The sequence below is a fragment of the Oncorhynchus clarkii genome, chromosome 20 (assembly GCF_045791955.1).
Source record: "Oncorhynchus clarkii lewisi isolate Uvic-CL-2024 chromosome 20, UVic_Ocla_1.0, whole genome shotgun sequence".
Taxonomy (NCBI): Eukaryota; Metazoa; Chordata; class Actinopteri; order Salmoniformes; family Salmonidae; genus Oncorhynchus; species Oncorhynchus clarkii.
In genome coordinates this window covers 15,614,945-15,633,531 of record NC_092166.1, presented here as the reverse complement: position 1 = coordinate 15,633,531, position 18,587 = coordinate 15,614,945, and the positions used below count along the sequence as shown (strand labels likewise).

Genomic DNA, 18,587 nt, shown 5'->3' with positions numbered 1-18,587 from the left:
TGCGGCGCCTCCAGAGGGATGCCGAAGCCAAAATGATCTCAAATCAAATGTTATTGGTCACATACACATGGTTAGCAGATGTTAATGCGAGTGTAGCAAAATGCTTGTGCTTCTAGTTCCGACCATGCAGTAATATCTAACCTAACAATTTCACAACAAGTACCTTATTCACACAAGTGTAAAGGAATGAATGAGAATATGTACATAAACATATGAATGAGTGATGGCTCAGTGGCATAGGCAATATGCAGTAGATGGTATAGAGTACAGTATATACATATGAGATGAGTAATGTAGGGTATGTAAACATTATACAGTATAATGGCATTGTTTAAAGTGGCTAGTGATACATTTATTACATCAATTTTTCCATTATTAAAGTGTCTAGAAGTTGAGTCAGTATGTTGGCAGCAGCCACTCAATGTTAGTGATGGCTGTTTAACAGTCTGATGGCCTTGAGATAGAAGCTGTTTTTCAGTCTCTCGGTCCCTGCTTTGATGCACCTGTACTGACCTCGCCTTCTGGATGATAGCGGGGTGAACAGGCAGTGGCTCGGGTGGTTGTTGTCCTTGATGATCTTTATGGCCTTCCTGTGACATCGGATGGTGTAGGCGTCCTGGAGAGCAGGTAGTTTGACCCCGGTGATGTGTTGGGCAGACCTCACTACCCTCTGGAGAGCCTTACAGTTATGGGCAGAGCAGTTGCCGTTCCAGGCGGTGATACAGCCCAACAGGATGCTATCGATTGTGCATCTGTAAAAGTTTGAGTGTTTTTGGTGACAAGCTGAATTTCTTCAGGCTCTTGAGGTTGAAGAGGCGCTGCTGCGCCTTCTTCACCACGCTGTCTGTGTGGGTGGACCATTTCAGTTTGTCCGTGATGTGTACGCCGAGGAACTTTCCACCCTCTCCACTACTGTCCCGTCAATGTGGATAGGGGGCTGCTCCCTCTGCTGTTTCCTGAAGTCCGCGATCATCTCCTTTGTTTTGTTGACATTGAGTATGAGGTTATTTTACTGACACTACACTCCGAGGGCCCTCACCACCTCCCTGTAGGCCGTCTCGTCGTTGTTGGTAATTAAGCCTACCACTGTAGTGTCGTCTGCAAACTTGATGATTGAGTTGGAGGCGTGCATGGCCACGCAGTCGTGGGTGAACAGGGAGTACAGGAGAGGGCTGAGAACGCACCCTTGTGGGGCGTCAGTGTTGAGGATCAGCGGGGTGGAGATGTGACCTACCCTCACCACCTGGGGCGGCCCATCAGGAAGTCCAGGACCCAGTTGCACAGGGTGGGGTCGAGACCCAGGGTCTCGAGCTTAATGACAAGTTTGGAGGGTACTATGGTGTTAAATGCTGAGCTGTAGTCGATGAACAGCATTCTTACATGGGTATTCCTCTTGTCCAAATGGGTTAGGGCAGTGTGATTGCGTAGTCTGTGGACCTATTGGGGCGGTAAGCAAGTTGGAGTGGGTCTACTGACTCTTAGCTTGTTTAATTGCCTTGCGGAGGGAATAGCTCCATACCGCATCATGGTGCACCTCTCAAATTTTGTAACAATGTGGCGGGGCGGGCTCAGTATAGCTCCACATTGACATGATTGGTTGATGATTGGTTGACTAGGTGAGGGTGGGAGGTCCTGTATGAACAGTCACTTCCTTGACAACTTCCCTCACAACAGTTTTGCACTGCTTAGTGAAGTGCAAGAAGTATGAATTCCCTGACTTCTGCAGGGAAGTCAGGGAGGTGCACCGCGATGCAGTATGGAGCTATTCCCTCCGCAAGGCAATCAAACAAGCTAAGAGTCAGTATAGAGACAAAGTAGAGTCGCAAATGCTGCACGGCCAACGCAGACACAGATTGACCGCGCAGCGCCTTTATGGCGATGTGGCCTCTGAGGTCAGGGCATTCATACTTCTTAACCTTCGCTGAGCAGCGCAGAGCTGTTGTCAAGGAAGTGAGTTTGTTTTATACAGGACCTCCCGCCCTCAACTACCATCAACCAATTATGTCCATGCGGAGCTATACTGAGCTCTCCGCATTGTTACAAAATTTGAGAGGTGCAAGGCATAAATTGGCTCTCTGAGCTATGTACGTGCATGCATCCTTGGAGAGGTGAGGAGGACCTGTGTGAAAATAACCACATTAAGGATTAGCCACAATAGTGGAATTTGCAGTTAGCCTTCAAAATAGAGGTTCCCCATTGAAAGTGATACAAATAGTGGAATAATGCCATTTTTGAACTAGATAATGCTGAACAATGTCTTAATGTTGTTAGGTACACCCATCTAGTATCGGGTCAGACCTGCCTCCAGAATAGCCTGAATTCTTCAGGGCATTCTACAGGTGTTGGAAATGTTCCAAATTCATATTCTTTATTTAATCCTTATTTTACCAGGTAAGTTGACTGGGAACACATTCTCATTTACATCAACGACCTGGGGAATAGTTACAGGGGAGAGGAGGGGGGATGAATGAGCCAATTGTAAGATGAGAATTATTAGGTGACCATGATGGTTTGAGGTCCAGATTGGAATTTAGCCAGGACACCGGGGTTAACACCCCTACTCTTACGATAAGTGCCAAGGGATCTTTAGTGACCACAGAGAGTCAGGACACTCGTTTAACGTCCCATCCAAAAGACGGCACCCTACACAGGGCAATGTCCCCAATCACTGCCCTGGGGCATTGGGATATGGGCTAAATAGGGAAAGTAGTAGCAGGGGGAGGGATGTCCAAAAGGGATGTTGGTTCATGCTGATGCGATGGCATCACGCAGTTGCTGCAGATTGGAAGGCGGTACATTCATGCTGCGAACAACCCATTTCATCTCATCCAAAGATGCTCAATTGGGTGGTGGTCTGGGGACTGCACAGGCCACTCTAGTAAATTGAACTTTGTCATGTACCAGGCAAAGTTTTTCCACTCCTCAATTGTCCAGTGATGGTGATCGCGTGCCCCATGGAGCCGCTTCTTGTTTTTAGCTGATAGAAGTGGAACCCGGTGTGGTCGTCTGCTGCAATAGCCCATCTGTGACAAGCATCGACGAGTTGTGCGTTCCGAGATGCCGTTCTGCACACTACTGTTGTACTGCGCCGTTATTTGTCTGTGTGGCCTGCCTGTTTGCTTGCACGATTCTTGCCATTCTCCTTTGAACTCTCTCATCAACAAGCTGTTTTTGCCCACAGGACTGCTGCTGACTGGATGGTTTTTATTCATCACATCATTCTCTGTAAACCTTAAACAATGTGCGCGTGAAGCCCAAGAGGGTGTTTCTGAGGTACTGGATCCGGCACACCTGTCACCGTTGATCATACCACGCTCAAAGTCGCTTAGGTCAATCGTTTTACCCATTCAAATGTTCAATCGAACAGTAACTGAATGCCTTGATACCCGTCTCCCTGTGTTACACAGCAAGCCACGGCCACGTGACTCACTGTCTTGTCGGGAGCAATCCATTTTTGTGAACGGGGTGGTGTACCTAATCAAATCAAACTTTTTGTCACATGCGCGGAATACAACAAGTGTAGACCTTACCGTGAAATGCTTACTTACAAGCCCTTAACCAACAGTGCAGGTCAAGAAGAGTTAAGAAAATATTTACCAAATAAACTGAAGTTTAAAAAAATAACACAATAACATAACAATAACGAGGTGAAATACAGGGGTACCAGTACCGAATCAATGCACGGGGGTACAGGTTGATCGACATGTACATGTGGGTAGGGGTGAAGTGACTGCATAGATAATAAACAGTGAGTAGCAGCAGTGTACAAAACAAATGAAGGGGGGGGGGGGTCAATGTAAATAGTCTGGTGGCCATTTGATTAATTGTTCAGCAATCTTATGGTTGGTGAGAGGAGCTGTTAAGGAGCCTTTTGGTCCTAGACTTGGCGCTCCGGTACTGCTTGACATGCGGTAGCAGAGAGAACTGTCTGTGACTTGGGTGATACACTGGCTGGTGAGTGTATCAATTCAACAAAACACAAAAAAGCACAAATCTGTTGAAATCACACTGTGGATGTATTATACTTTAGTATTGCATTGGGGGCACACTGTATGCACTGTAATGCCTTACCTATGTAATGCCTTACCTATGGATCTTGGGTCCATGAAACGGGGCATCGGCCTACTCAGTGACACTGACAGAGCACAGCTGTGAAGAGTTTACACACATATTAGCGTTGTAGCTCATATTAGGGAACTTTAACTGTGGGAAATCACCTCAGTATTCAAATCAAATTGTATTTGTCACCTGCGCCGAATACAACAGGTGTAGTAGACCTTACCGTGAAATGCTTACTTACAATGCAGTGTTAAGAAAATATTTACTAAATACAAAAGTTTAAAAAAATAACACCATTAAATAACAATAACGAGGCAATATACAGGGGGTACCGGTACCGAGTCAAATATGCAGGGGTACGGGTTATTCGAGCCTATTGAACATTAATTTAGCATGCCTTACCTATGGATCTTGGGTCCATGAAATGGGGCATCAGCCTACTCGGTGACACCAACAGAACACAGCTGTGAAGAGATTTTCACAAATGTTAGTGTCCAAGCTCTTATTGTAGGACTCTGAAACCACTGTGAAATGAGACACAAAAGATCACCAGTAAACCTACTATGTGGTTTCACAGTCCCACAAAGAGCTATGACATTATTTATATAAACGTTTCAGAATTGTAATCTGTTGGAGTAACTGAGTAGGCTGATACCCCGTTTCATGGACCCAAGATCCATAGGTAAGGATGTATTTTAAATAGTTTATTTTATGGCTTCTATTTCTTGTGGAACTTGACAAATAACAGCTGGGGACATGGCAAAAACTCCTACATCAACTGAAATAAAATACTTGTTCAAAATACATACAATTCCATTCAATATTCATATTTAGTGGTTTTAAGGTAAAATGACACCTTACCTGATATTGAAAGTCTTTTGGAATCCAGATTTTACACTATTTTTACACTAAGTAGTGATATTTCCTGTTGACAGAAAAGGCACCATTTAGAAGGAATGAGCCAATTATTTTATTTTGTGGAAATTATATAACATTCCGACCTTGTTTAGCATTCATTATATTGTCCAAATATGGCATATTGTATCCGTTTGAATCGCTTTCAATGAGGGACTTTTATTTTGAAGGCGATCCACAAATTCCACAATTGTGGCTAATCCTTATTGTGGCTAGCTTCACACAGGTGAGAGGACCTTTCCTATAAACTTGGAGCCAAATACGGGAGTGTTCATTGACTCCCAACATCCATGCCATCGCATCACTACACACCAGACAATTCTACCGTCCACAGTGAAATGGCAAGAAAAACGGACGTCCCTTCCCTTTATTACGGTGAGTAGCCTAACCTAGGCTCATTGAAGTAAAGTGTGTCACATTGATGGGGTCTGTTATTAAATAAATATGGCACATTAACAGCGTATGTAGCAATAGCATAGGTGAGAAATTGTACCCTCAGATATCCTACCCGGCTGGCACATGATATTTCTATTGCATAAGGGGAAATAGTTTTCAAATATTCTCAAAGCAACAGAGAAAGGGGATTTTAAGTCTATTTTTGTATCGGGGTATTATGGTGTTAATTTGACCACTAATTCTAGCGCGTTCTCGAGCCTCCTTGAGCATTCCACCTGCCATCCAAATACATGGATTATAAAATGTTGGTCTATGGGACATGATAAATGCTAGCTATGACATAACAACCCCGCGTTAACTCCGCATTAACTTAGCTTTGCTATTTTGGTCCGGCGTCCGAATCGAAGCGGCACAGGTTAACCAATGGCACGAGCCGCTCGCCTGCATATTGCCGGGGATGCAACTTTGTTGCTAAGACGTCGTGTGCCGCTCGCGCACAGGGCAAATCTCGGCGCCGTATATATGCAGGATGGCAACTGTACTGCAACCTCATCTGACAGTGAACTGTAACGGAACCCTCTGTATTTAACATTATTCATAATTTTTTGGGCTACTTTTATAGGCCAATGACTGTATTTGAGTTAATAACTAGACGATCCAAATTATTTTACGGTTGCCCTTTGCGCACTAAACCTTGAGCACAAATCACACAGGCAGTCTATACCCATTTAATTTTAAGATGATGCAAGAAAGATGTTCTATTATTGTCAACATTAAAATGACCTTCTCTATTTTCTGATGCGTTCCACACACAAAACCATTCCTAATCTACTTCTGGTTTTCAAGGACATTAAGCCACCACGAAACACTGTAGTCTACTGGCTATTGTTGCTGTGTTGTTCATAATTACAGGATATTTCCCTCTGCTCTACTGAATACCAGGCTCTCTGTGACACAGTGGATTGGTATTGGAGTGCCCGCTGGCTACAGCAACCTGCACTGTTTCTGGAATGCAGTATCATTCTGCTCAGTCAAAATAATCTGTCAACTATTGTCAGGTGTGCATCAGAGGAGACTGGTGGGGGGTGCTGTAGGAGGATGGCCTTATTGTAATGGCTGGAATGGAATGAACGAAACGGAATCAATTATGTGGTTTTTGTATGTTTGATACCATTCCAGCCATTTACAATGAGGTGTCCTCCTATAGCTCCTCCCACCAGCCTCTGGTGTGCATGTGTATAGTCTGCCATTTGAGTGAAAGAGTTGGATGTGCACCAGACCAGTATAAACCAGTATTATGTTCACTGGCCCGAATGCCTCATTCCTTAGCAGAGTGGGGAAATGGTTCTCTCTCACTTGAACAATCCATTGTTGGAGGCATTGAAGCAGTGCAGGTGTGGCGGTGAGGTGTGTGAATGTGTTCTGGGGTAAAGCTGGGCGATATAGACACAAATCTATATCACTATATATTGGCTGGTTTATTACGATAACGGTTAATTCAACGATAAGTTTAACATTAATGCGCACCGGTTATTTTTTTAATATTACCCCTAAAACTACTACTACTACTTTCAATGTTGTGACTATCATTGTCCCGTTAACCCATATTAGCAGACTTATTTTATTTCTAACTTAACGATAAGTAGCCTTTACTAGAGGAATGTTATCAGTAAAATGTCAGTGATAAATGGTCGGTTTGGTCGGTATTGCTCATTTGCGGTTTATCGTCCCAGCTCTATTCTGGGGTGTGTTACGGGCCTCAGATCAGTTTCACACATTTACATGGAGTGTAACGCACTGGTACTCTTTCTGTGGTCCTTGAGTCAAAGTCCAGCTGTTTGCTGACAGTGATTTCATCAGGGTTAAATTGCCAAAGCCTGGCACTTCCTCTCTTGCCCATGCAGATTAAGCTAACCTTGCCTGAGACCTGAAGCATCCCAGTGTCAAGGCTTTAGTTCAATGGGCTAACACAGTCTCGATTCGCACTGATGACCAGGGTTCAGTATTTGGTGGGTGACACACCAAAAAACAGATATCACTGGCTTGGGTGTCATTACCTAGGTGACTACAGTGTAGGGCTGGAGGTGGTGCAGTGTAGCGAGGAAGAGAGTAGGCCAGTGTGTCTTTGTACTTGGAGAAGTTTCTCTCCCCTGTTTACAAAGGCTTATGAATAATGAAGCAGCTCCCCCGTGGTGTCTCTGCTGCATCGTTCTGAACCAGAGATGTGGTTTTAATCTGTTAGTTTCTCCCCTCGAGCTGCCTGGCAACGGTGTGTACGGGAGGGAAACCGCTGACAGTCCTCCTAATGGTTGCTGGATACGGTAGCTGTGTGGTTCCTCATGATTTTCAAAGGCTCCTATCTCCTCTGAACGATTTCTTTCTTCTGAAGAACATATTTTCTCTGCATGCTGCTGCTTCCCTGTCTCTGTTCCTGTTTTTCATTTCTGTCTTCTCACAGTTTAAAGCTTGGTGTGTGTGTGTGTGTGTGTGTGTGTGTGTGTGTGTGTGTGTGTGTGTGTGTGTGTGTGTGTGTGTGTGTGTGTGTGTGTGTGTGTGTGTGTGTGTGTGTGTGTGTGTGTGTGTGTGTGTGTGTGTGTGTGTGTGTGTGTGTGTGTGTGTGTGTGTGTGTGTGTGTGTGTGTGCGCGCCCACATTGAAATTAACATAATGATGATCCGTGAGGAAATTAATGACCGGAAACATTTGTTTGAGAATAAAGGCTCAATTCCAGTGAGAGGACACTGTACATTACAAGAGATAATATGCTTAAGACATTAGAAACCAACCAATACAGACCAACCAAATACACACTTTCGCAGACCATATCAACTGCTTGAGTCCTGTGTAATATAGTTACTGGAATAGCCACAGGGATTTAGTCCATTGACTGCAGTTTGTTCTGGCTTTGCATCCTTCCAGATGTGTTTTTTTTTAGAGAACCTCAAACATTAAATCCAAAAGGCTGTGAGGCTATTGACCCAGGACAAGCTGGCCAAATTCTGTGTGCTTCAACAAGCCATGTTCCCAGATCGGTTTGTGCTGTCTTCCTTACAGTGGCTTGCGAAATAATTCACCCCCCTTGGCATTTTGTTGCCTTACAACCTCAAATTAATTTTTTTTTTTTTTTGAGGGGGGGTTGTGTAAATCAAATGACACAACATGCCTACCACTTTGAAGATGCAAAATATATTTTTTTATTGTTAAACAAACAAGAAATAAGACCAAAAAACATAACTTGAGCGTGCATAACTATTCACCCCCCCCCCAAGATTTTGCCTGTATATAGCGCCATCCATCATTCCTTCAATTCTGACCAGTGTCCCAGTCCCTGCCAATGGGAAAAATATCCCCACAGTGTGATGCTGCCACTACCATGCTTCATGGTGTTCTCGGGGTGATGAGGTGTTTGGTTTGCGCCAGACATAGCATTTTCCTTGATGGCCAAAAAGCGCAATTTTAGTCTCACCTGACCAGAGTACCTTCTTCCATGTGTTTGGGGAGTCTCCCACATGCCTTTTGGCAAACACCAAATGTTTGCTTATTTTTTTCTTCAAGCAATGGCTTTTTTTTCTGTCCGCTCTTCCTTAAATCCCAGCTCTGTAGAGTGTACGGCTTAAGGAAATAGTTATTCTGGAAAACCTGGGAATTTTTGGAAATAATTTTGTAACCCTACTCTTGGTTATTCATGTGGCAGTCAGGTTGTGTTCACTCCCTTCCCGAGTCAGTTTTTATGTTTTTGCCACCAGTAACATCTCCTCATTATGCTTGTAAACTTCTCACCAAATGGTAAAATCACAGATGTGAATGAACATATTTTAGGTGAGGCTAGAGAATAAAAGTCTTGAATTATTCAGTGTTTTAGGAATTGAGATTGAATTTTTTATGAGATATATTTTAAATGTCTGTGTAGTAAAGGATGATCTATCTCTACTGTATTTTACACCTGGTTACCCTCAAATGGGTGGAAGTCATCCTGAGAAGTCTGGCAACACACACAAATGGAAAATGGTTTATGGAACAAAGACAGGACATGAATCGCTTGTCCTTGTGAATATAACGGTACACCATAGGTAGGTTGGTTTGTTTGCATTGTCTATTGGTGCTCTTTTTTCTTGCTGTCAAATGACAGTTTTCACTTGTGGTTACACATTTATGTCTTTACCTTGTGAGTTGTCAGTCTGGAAAGATCCTTGAGACATCCCTACCCCATTGGAGTTGACATTTTAAATGATAATTTCTAGGGTCAGGTAAGGGTTCTGGTTAGGTAGAGATGTCCCAAGGATGCTGAATGGCACTGATCCTACATGATTATAGTAGACAATACTTCAGTCAGAGTTCTGTTTCTTTGGTATGTTATTGACTGTACGGTAATGATTGTATGAGGGCGGATCATTATGATATGTATGGTATACAGAAATTGGTTGTGATAACAATTGTTATCAGATTAATAAAGAGCTGCAAGCTGTTTTTTCTAAGAAAATAGAGAATCTTTACCTTTCATCCTCACTCCCTAAACCTTAAGGATTTACAGAGCCCCCAGATAAAAACTAAAGCATGAAACACACAGATTCTCACTGCCCATAGCTACTTATCACTGACTGGTGATAGCTACTTATCACAGTGGGAGGCCATTCCTTTTCTTGCTAGAAACAAAAGCGGTATCACTGCACCAAATTCCCTAGTTTCAGACTCCTAATTATCCTTACACCTCTGAAGACTCGAGGCACTTCATGCCAGTCGGATGAACTTGTTTTGTCTCTGAACACTCAAACTTGTTTCTCCACCGACTGTTGGATAAGAGGAACCATGGGGTGTTTACAACACTCGGTGGAGACTAGAGATCCTGACTGGCAATTGCATGTCCAGCATTACGTTACAGCCTTATTCTAAAATTGATGAGTAACAAAAATTATTTGATCAATCTACAAACAATGCCCCATAATGACAAAGCGAAAATAGGTTATTAGAAATGTTTGCAAAAGTATTAAAAATAAACATACCTTATGTAAATAAGTATTCAGACCCTTTGCTATGAGACTTGTAATTGAGCTCAGGTGCCTCCTGTTTCCATTGATCATCATTGAGATGTTTCTACAACTTGATTGGAGTCCACCTGTGGTAAATTCAATTGATTGGACATGATTTGGAAAGGCACACACCTGTCTATATAAGGTCCCACGGTTGACAGTGGATGTCAGAGCAAAAACAAAGCTATGAGGTCAAAGGAATTGTTTGTAGAGCGCCGAGACAGGATTGTGTCGAGGCACAGCTCTGGGGAAGGGTCCCAAAACACATCTACTTATTTAAACGGTTTTTCTTTATTTTTATTATTTTCTACATTGTAGAATAATAGTGAAGACATAAAAACTATGAAATTAAGGAGTAACCAAAATATATTTTATATTAGATATATTATATATATTATATTATATTATATATTAGATTCTTCAAAGTAGCCACCCTTTGCCTTGACAGCTTTACACACTCTGGCAAGAGTGTTTTTGGAAACTGATCTGCCGGCCTACGAATGGGAGTCGCCACCAGTTGCCCATCCCTGGTGTAGGATTTGTATCTGGATGTGGGGCAGTGAGGGATTGTCTTTGGACCATCATCTTTAAGACAAGATGAGTTGGGGAGGGATGGTTTCTGAGAGAAAGAGTGAGAACATGATGCATGTATGTGAAAGACACCTTCTCCCAGGTGATGTGTGTTCAAATGGAGGGAGCAGGACAGGCAGGATTATCTCTGGGTGACAGGCAGGATTATCTCTGGGTGACAGGCAGGATTATCTCTGGGTGACAGGCAGGATTATCTCTGGGTGACAGGCAGGATTATCTCTGGGTGACAGGCAGGATTATCTCTGGGTGACAGGGCAGGATTATCTCTGGGTGACAGGCCGGGATTATCTCTGGGTGACAGGCCGGGATTATCTCTGGGTGACAGGCCGGGATTATCTCTGGGTGACAGGCCGGGATTATCTCTGGGTGACAGGCCGGGATTATCTCTGGGTGACAGGCCGGGATTATCTCTGGGTGACAGGCCGGGATTATCTCTGTCCTCAGACAAATCACTGTCTGAGGACAGATAAGGCCTTGCCAGCAAATAAACATCAACACACACACATCATTGACAACACCACACCAATAGCCCTCAAACTTCCACCGACATGTAGTCTGTGAAAACAGGCATATATTCTGGCCCCTATTTACTGTACACTGAACAAAAATATAAATGGAACATGCAACAATCAACGATTTTACTGAATTACAGTTCATATAAGGAAATCGGTCATTTGAAATAAATAAATTAGGCCTTAATCTATGGATTTCACATGACTGGGAATACAGATATGCATATGTTGGTCACAGATACATAAAAAAACAAAGTAGGGGTGTGGATCAGAAAACCTGTCAGTATCTGGTGTGACCACCATTTGGTAAACTCGTCTGACAAGTATACACTTGCAGGGCAAGGGGCGAGGGAGAGAGGAAGGAATGATTTTTAAATGGACCATCCTTGCCCGGAAATTCATAACTTGTTCATCCAGCGATGATTGTGTTTTCAGCCACTGGTAGCTTGTGGGTGCTTTATATGCACTACAGTCAATTATGATTGTAATATACGCCTACTGTATGATAGCTAGCAAATGAATGAGCTACTAAGGTTAGCCTGCCTAGCTGATTCTGAATGAACATTTGTTTTGTTTCTACAATTTCCAAAAGCTAACCAAACAAAAGCATCATTACTTTTATGAGATGAGTTTGTGCATTAGTAGAACAATTTGTAACTTATTTACATTCGATTTTTACTTACACGTTGAGGTTTTACGTTTTGGCTGACTTATCTTAGCGGATGTACAGTCATCGTGAATTGAATTATGGGGTGTTTACACTCGCAAACTCCATTACTAAAAACAAGGGCTGAGGGGCTTACGTTGCAAACTTCCCTTGCTTTGCTAATCATTTGGACCGGCGACATATGACTGCGGGGATTCCCCCAAGGGCTGAGGGTTTAGGGCCGAGGGCTGTCTACTTTGCGTTTGAAACGCAGCCAGTGGCTGTGCGAAGTTGCTGGATATTGGCAGGAACTGGAACACGCTGTCCTACATGTCCATCCAAACATGCTCAATGGGTGATATGTCTGAGTATGGAGGCCATGGAAGAACTGGGACATTTTCAGTTTTAAGGAATTGTGTACAGATCGACATGCCACATTTCCATGCTGAAACGTGATGACGGCGGAGGAACGGCACGACTATGGGCCTCAGGATCTCTTCACAGTATGTCTGTGCATTCAAATTGTCATCGATAAAAAGCAATTATGTTCATTGTCAGTAGCTTATGTCTGCCCATAGCATAACCTAACCACCACGGGGCACTCTGTTCACAATGTTGACATCAGCAAACCACTCGCCCACACGACGCCATACACGCTGTCTACCATCTGCCAGGTACAGTTGAAACCGGGATTCATCCGTGAAGAGCACACTTCTCCAGCGTGACAGTAGCCCTCGAAGGTGAGCATTTGCACACTGAAGTCGGTTACGACGCCGAACTGCAGTCAGGTAAAGACTCTGGTGAGGATGACTAGCACGCAGATGAACTTCCCTGAGACGGTTTCTGGCAGTTTGTACAGAAATTCTTCAGTTGTGCAAAGCCACAGTTCCATCAGCTGTCTGGGTGGCTCATCTCAGACCATCCCACAGTATCAGAACTCAGGCAAAGACCCAGATGCAGACACAGGAGGCGGATAGTACGAGTCTCAGTTTATTATAGTACAAGGGGCAGGCAAAAGGGTAGTCAAGGCAACGGGTCAGAGTCAGGCAGGTACAGGATGGTGGCAGGATCAGGGTCGGGAAAGGTCAGAATTAGGAAGACTAAGAAGAGCACAGGGAACACGCTGGTAGGACTTGCCAGGACAAGACGAACTGGCAACAGACAAACAGAAAACACAGGTATAAATACATAGGAGATAATGGGAGACACCTGGTGATGGGTGGAGACAAACACAAGACAGGTGAAACAGATCAGGGTGTGACACGCAGGTGAAGGAGCTGGATGTGAAGCGCCGGGGCTGGCGTGGTTGTGAGACCGTTTGGACAGACTTCCAAATTCTCTAAAACGACATTGGAGATAATTAATATTCAATTCTCTGGCAACAGCTCTGGTGAACATTCTTGCAGTCAGCATGCCAACTGCACGCTCCCTCAGCTTGAAACATCTGTGGCATTGTGTGACAAAACTGCACATTTTAGAGTGGCCTTTTATTGTCCCCAGCACAAGGTGCACCTGTGTAATGATCATGCTGTTTAATCAGCTTCTCAACATGCCACACCTGTCAGGTGGATGGATTATCTTGGCAAAGGAGAAATGCTCACTAACGTTTTACGTTCAAGTTTACAGGGATGTAATCAGGTTTGTGCTCACAATGTGAGAGAAATAAGCTGTTTGCATCTGGAACATTTCTGGGATCTTTTATTTCAGCTCATAAAACATGGGACCAACACTTTACATGTTTCATTTTTATTTTTGTTCAGGGTACATTACCACTATTCAGAAAAATGGATGTGAGCTGTTGCTAGAGCAATTTGCATAAATGAGATTTTTCCCATTGCACTGTACACTTGACTTGTTTCTCTGAGAGGCCTGTTTGGGAGGACCTCACTGAAGATGGTTTCTGTTGTCTGTTTGTCTCCTAGTGCCTCTGTCCCCTCTTTGCTCATTGACATGCATAACAAGGGACCAGTACTGTATTTGGGAGTTACAGATGACTGACAGTTCATCCTCACAGGGAATATGCATGAACTGAATAACTACCATATCTTCAGAACTTTTACAGTGACGTGAAACTGGAAATATTATGTTAATACGCATGGTCCATGTGAAATGACATACGTAAATACATTGAAAATAGTAGTGCCTTCAAATGACTATTCCTCTTTTTTTTGTTGGGAGGGGGGGGGGGGGGGGGGGGGTAGCGTTGTGTATGGGGTGGCATTTAATACATAAATGAGCAGTGTGTATGACTGAACTTTCCCATAGTTCAACACTTCTCTTATGATTCTCAACAATAGTCTTGAATCTATTGTTGGATTGTTGTTTGTTTTGTAGTTGAATGCTTTTGTTGTTCTGGACTGGACTGCTGTGATTGCTCCGTCATCAAGTGTACTTGCTGGAAGACTCCCTGTAGGCTTGACTCAGAGTAAACAACAGTCTGTTTGATAAACTTCCCTTCGGAGAGTAACTAGTAGGTACTTTATCTTACTGTAAGGTAAACACAAGTTAATTGCGTGAGAGATGCTGTGTTTGTGTAGACTAGAGGGAACGAGCTGATATTTTTGGATTGTTTGTGGGACTGGGTCCTTGAGGAGAACTCTGTGGGAGTGACAGTTCAAGTCTAGTATCATGCTAGCAGCTGACTATCATCCGTGGTGTGTATGTATGTATTCTGTATGCACATGCATGTTCGTTAATGTTTGTTAATTTGTTGAGAAAATGAAGGTCATTCCCACGGACTCGCACATCCACAGGCAAAAATAAATGCTCCACTGTATAAGCCCCCGAAACCCATCATGCATGTTCTTCAACATACTCTCTCTCCCAGACAGGCCAGCTTAATTTAGCTTTGTCCTTGTGTAACTGATGTGAAATGGCTAGCTAGTTAGCGGTGGTGCGCGCTAATAGCGTTTCAATCTGTGACATCACTCGCTCTGAGGCTTTGAAGTAGTTGTTCCCCTTGCTCTACAAGGGCTGTGGCTTTTGTGGCGTGATGGGTAATGATGCTTTGAGGGTGGCTGTTGTTGATGTGTGCATGAGGGTCCCTGGTTCGAGCCCAGGTAGGGGAGAGGGACGGAAGCAATACTGTTACATTGATGCTGTTGACCCGGATCACTGGTTGCTGTGGAAAAGGAGGAGGTCAAAAGGAGGGTGAGTGCAACCAATGTGAAATGGCTAGCTAGTTAGCAGTGGTGCGTGGCTTTTGTGGCGCGATGGGTAATGATGCTTCGTGGGTGTCAGTTGTCGATGTGTGCAAAGGGTCCCTGATTCAAGCCCAGGTAGGGGCGAGGAGAGTAACCTAAACTGTTACACTTGTCTACTGTAAGACATTCAGTAGAATTTAAGAAATTATAAATCCGTAGAATCTAAGACATTCTAAATCGGTTAATCAATCTGGATTCCAGATTCTGGGTCTTTGAAGTGACAATTCCCACGGGCGTTCAGCTAGTAAGTGGGAGTGTCAAGCTCAGCGTTGACTTCATTAACGCTCATTACGTGCTATTAGCTGTCTTGTTTGCTGGATTTCCCAGGGATTCTGGAGAGATTTAGCGAGGTGGATTGAAGGTCTGTGTGTAGGTAAACCCAGAAAGGAGAGGATCTCCCTTTCATAAGGTTTTATTGAGCGCTGTAGATTAGAATGAACTGTAATGGGTTCTTAGATGGGTTTGTTTGTCTATGGCGGGGGTAGGCAACTAGATTCAGCCGCTGACTGATTTTTGTTGGATTGCATGGTCGTGTGCCGGAACCTAATTATAATAATTTGTACACTGCAAATTGACCACAACCAAAAAGAGATTGTATTTGAAAATATCAATAAATTCTTACCTTGATTACATTGAGACATAATCACATACATCCATGTCTCTTTTTAATGTAATTTTTATTATTAGCTTTCCTAAATTAAACTCATTTTTAGCTGATTTCATGGTCATTTTAAGATGAGGGTAGGCCATATCCATACTAACAGTTTGGTTGTCTGTGTTAGGTAGAGAGGGTAGGCCATATCCATGCTAACAGTTTGGTTGTCTGTGTTAGGTAGAGACGGTAGGCCTACAGTACGTGTTGGACTGATGCTGGCATTTTCATGTCTTGGTTTTGTTGAGTGACATTTGGATTGTAAGGGAGGGACCTTTTGTTAGTGTGCGAGTACAGTTATTAGTAACTATGCGTGCATGTATGTGTGTATGCCTGTTCAGTTAGTAACCATGCGTGTTTGCTTGGCTTGTGGAGAAGCTAATTGACAGTGAGAGGGATTAATCAAATTAAAAATGTAGATTCATACAAGAGGACAGGACTCTGGATGGGATGCCACAATGTGTACCTGTCTAGAACCCCATTCCGCTAGCGGAACCCCTCGCCAACAGCCAATGAAATTGCAGGGCGCCAAATACAAATCAACAGAAATCTCAGAAATCACATTTCTCAAACATACAAGTATTAGGCACCATATTAAAGATAAAACTCTCGTTAATCCAGCCACAGTGTCTGATTTCAAAAATGCTTTACAGCGAAAGCTCCACAAACGATTATGTTAGGTCACCACCAAGTCACAGAAAAACCCAGCCATTTTTCCAGCCAAAGAGAGGAGTCACAAAAAGCACAAATGGAGAAAAAATAATTCACTAACCTTTGATGACCTCCATCAGATGACACTCATAGGACTTCATGTTACACAATACATGTATGTTTTGTTTGATAAAGTGCATATTTATATCCAAAAATCTCATTTTACATTGGCGTGTTATGTTCAGTAGTTCCAAAACATGCAGTGATTTTGCAGAGAGCAGCATCAATTCACAGAAATACTCATTATAAATGTTGATGAAAATGCAAGTGTTATGCATGGAACTTTAGATACACTTCTCCTTAATGCAACCGCTGTATCAGATTTCAAAACAACTTTACAAAAAAAGCATACCATGCAATCATCTGAGTACAGAACTCAGAGCCCAAACCAGCCAAAATAAATATCCGCCATGTTGTGCAGTCAACTTTAGTCAGAAATAGCATTATAAATATTCACTTAACTTTGATGATCTTCATCAGAATGCATTCCCAGGAATCCCAGTTCCACAATAAATGTTTGATTTGTTCGATAAGGTTCATCATTTATGTCCATATACCTCCTTTTGTTAGGGCGTTTGGTAAACAAATCGAAACGTGCGTGCAACTTCCAGCGAAAAGGTAGGACGAAAATTCCAAAAAGTTATATTACTGGTCGTAGAAACATCAAACTATGTATAGAATCAATCTTTAGGATGTTTTTATCATAAATGTTCAATAATATTCCAACCTGAGAATTCCATTGTCTGTAGAAAAGCAATGAAACGAGAGCTACCTCATGTGAATGCGCGTGACTGACCCCCTTCACAGTAGAAGCCTGAAACAACGTTCTAAAGACGGTTGACATCTAGTGGAAGCCTTAGGAAATGCAAAATGACTCATATCCCACTGTGTATTCGATAGGTTCAAAAGTTACAAACCTCAGATTTCCCACTTCCTGTTTGGATTTTTTCTCAGGTTTTTGCCTGCCATATGAGTTCTGTTATACTCACATACATCAGTTTTAGAAATTTCAGAGTGTTTTCTATCCAGTACTAATAATAATATGTATATATTAGCATCTGGGACTGAGTAGGAGGCAGTTTACTCTGGGCACGCTATTCATCCAAAAGTGAAAATGCTGCCCGCTATCCCAAAGAAGTTTTAACAGTAACACACAGACAACCGTCAGCCCCTCAGGTCTCTCTCCTACAGACACTGTCATCGGTTACTAAGCAGCTGGTCACAATAACACTGTTCTATGGATATGGTTACATGGTTGACTATAGACCCTTCTGTGATGGCTGCGTCCTGACTGAATCTTGTGCTTGGTGTTACGTCATGTTTATTTTCTGTCTGATGTCTCATAGTTAATTCAGTAAATTACTCATTTCAATGTGATGGGCAAGTTGTAACTTAACCACTGAGGAACTTTGGATTACAGTGGTATTATTCTGCAGAGTGACAGGGGAGACAGCGAGTGAGGAAAGTCAAAGGGAGGAGAAGTGTAATTAACAGAGGAAAGTGTCAGGCTACAGTTTGACATGACTGTGATGGTTAACTGCAGAGAGAAGGCATCACAAAGTCAAAGGGAGGAGAAGTGTAGTTAACAGAGGAAAGTGTCAGGCTACAGTTTGACATGACTGTGATGGTTAACTGCAGAGAGAAGGCATCACAAAGTCAAAGGGAGGAGAAGTGTAGTTAACAGAGGAAAGTGTCAGGCTACAGTTTGACATGACTGTGATGGTTAACTGCAGAGAGAAGGCATCACAAAGACAAAAGGAGGAGGCGGTGGGAAAATGGGAGCTAGACGGGGAGGGGATTCCCCCAGGGGTGGATCAGAGAAGGCTGGCGGAGCGTGGAGGGTACCCAGGAACGAGGCACCCCAGGGGGGCAGGCT

The 18,587-nt window shown here is 43.2% G+C and overlaps 1 protein-coding gene across 2 annotated transcripts in view; it reads left to right on the top strand.

Moving 5' to 3' along the window:
- The first annotated feature begins 5,202 nt into the window (after positions 1 to 5,202).
- Positions 5,203 to 18,587, top strand: part of LOC139377299 (choline transporter-like protein 5-A) — a 65,492-nt gene continuing 52,107 nt past the window's right edge. For both annotated transcript variants that reach the window (XM_071120315.1, XM_071120316.1), the window contains exon 1: positions 5,203 to 5,349. In XM_071120315.1, the coding sequence (XP_070976416.1) occupies positions 5,265 to 5,349 (85 nt within the window). In that variant the 5' untranslated portion in view covers positions 5,203 to 5,264. The remainder of the gene's footprint in view (positions 5,350 to 18,587) is intronic.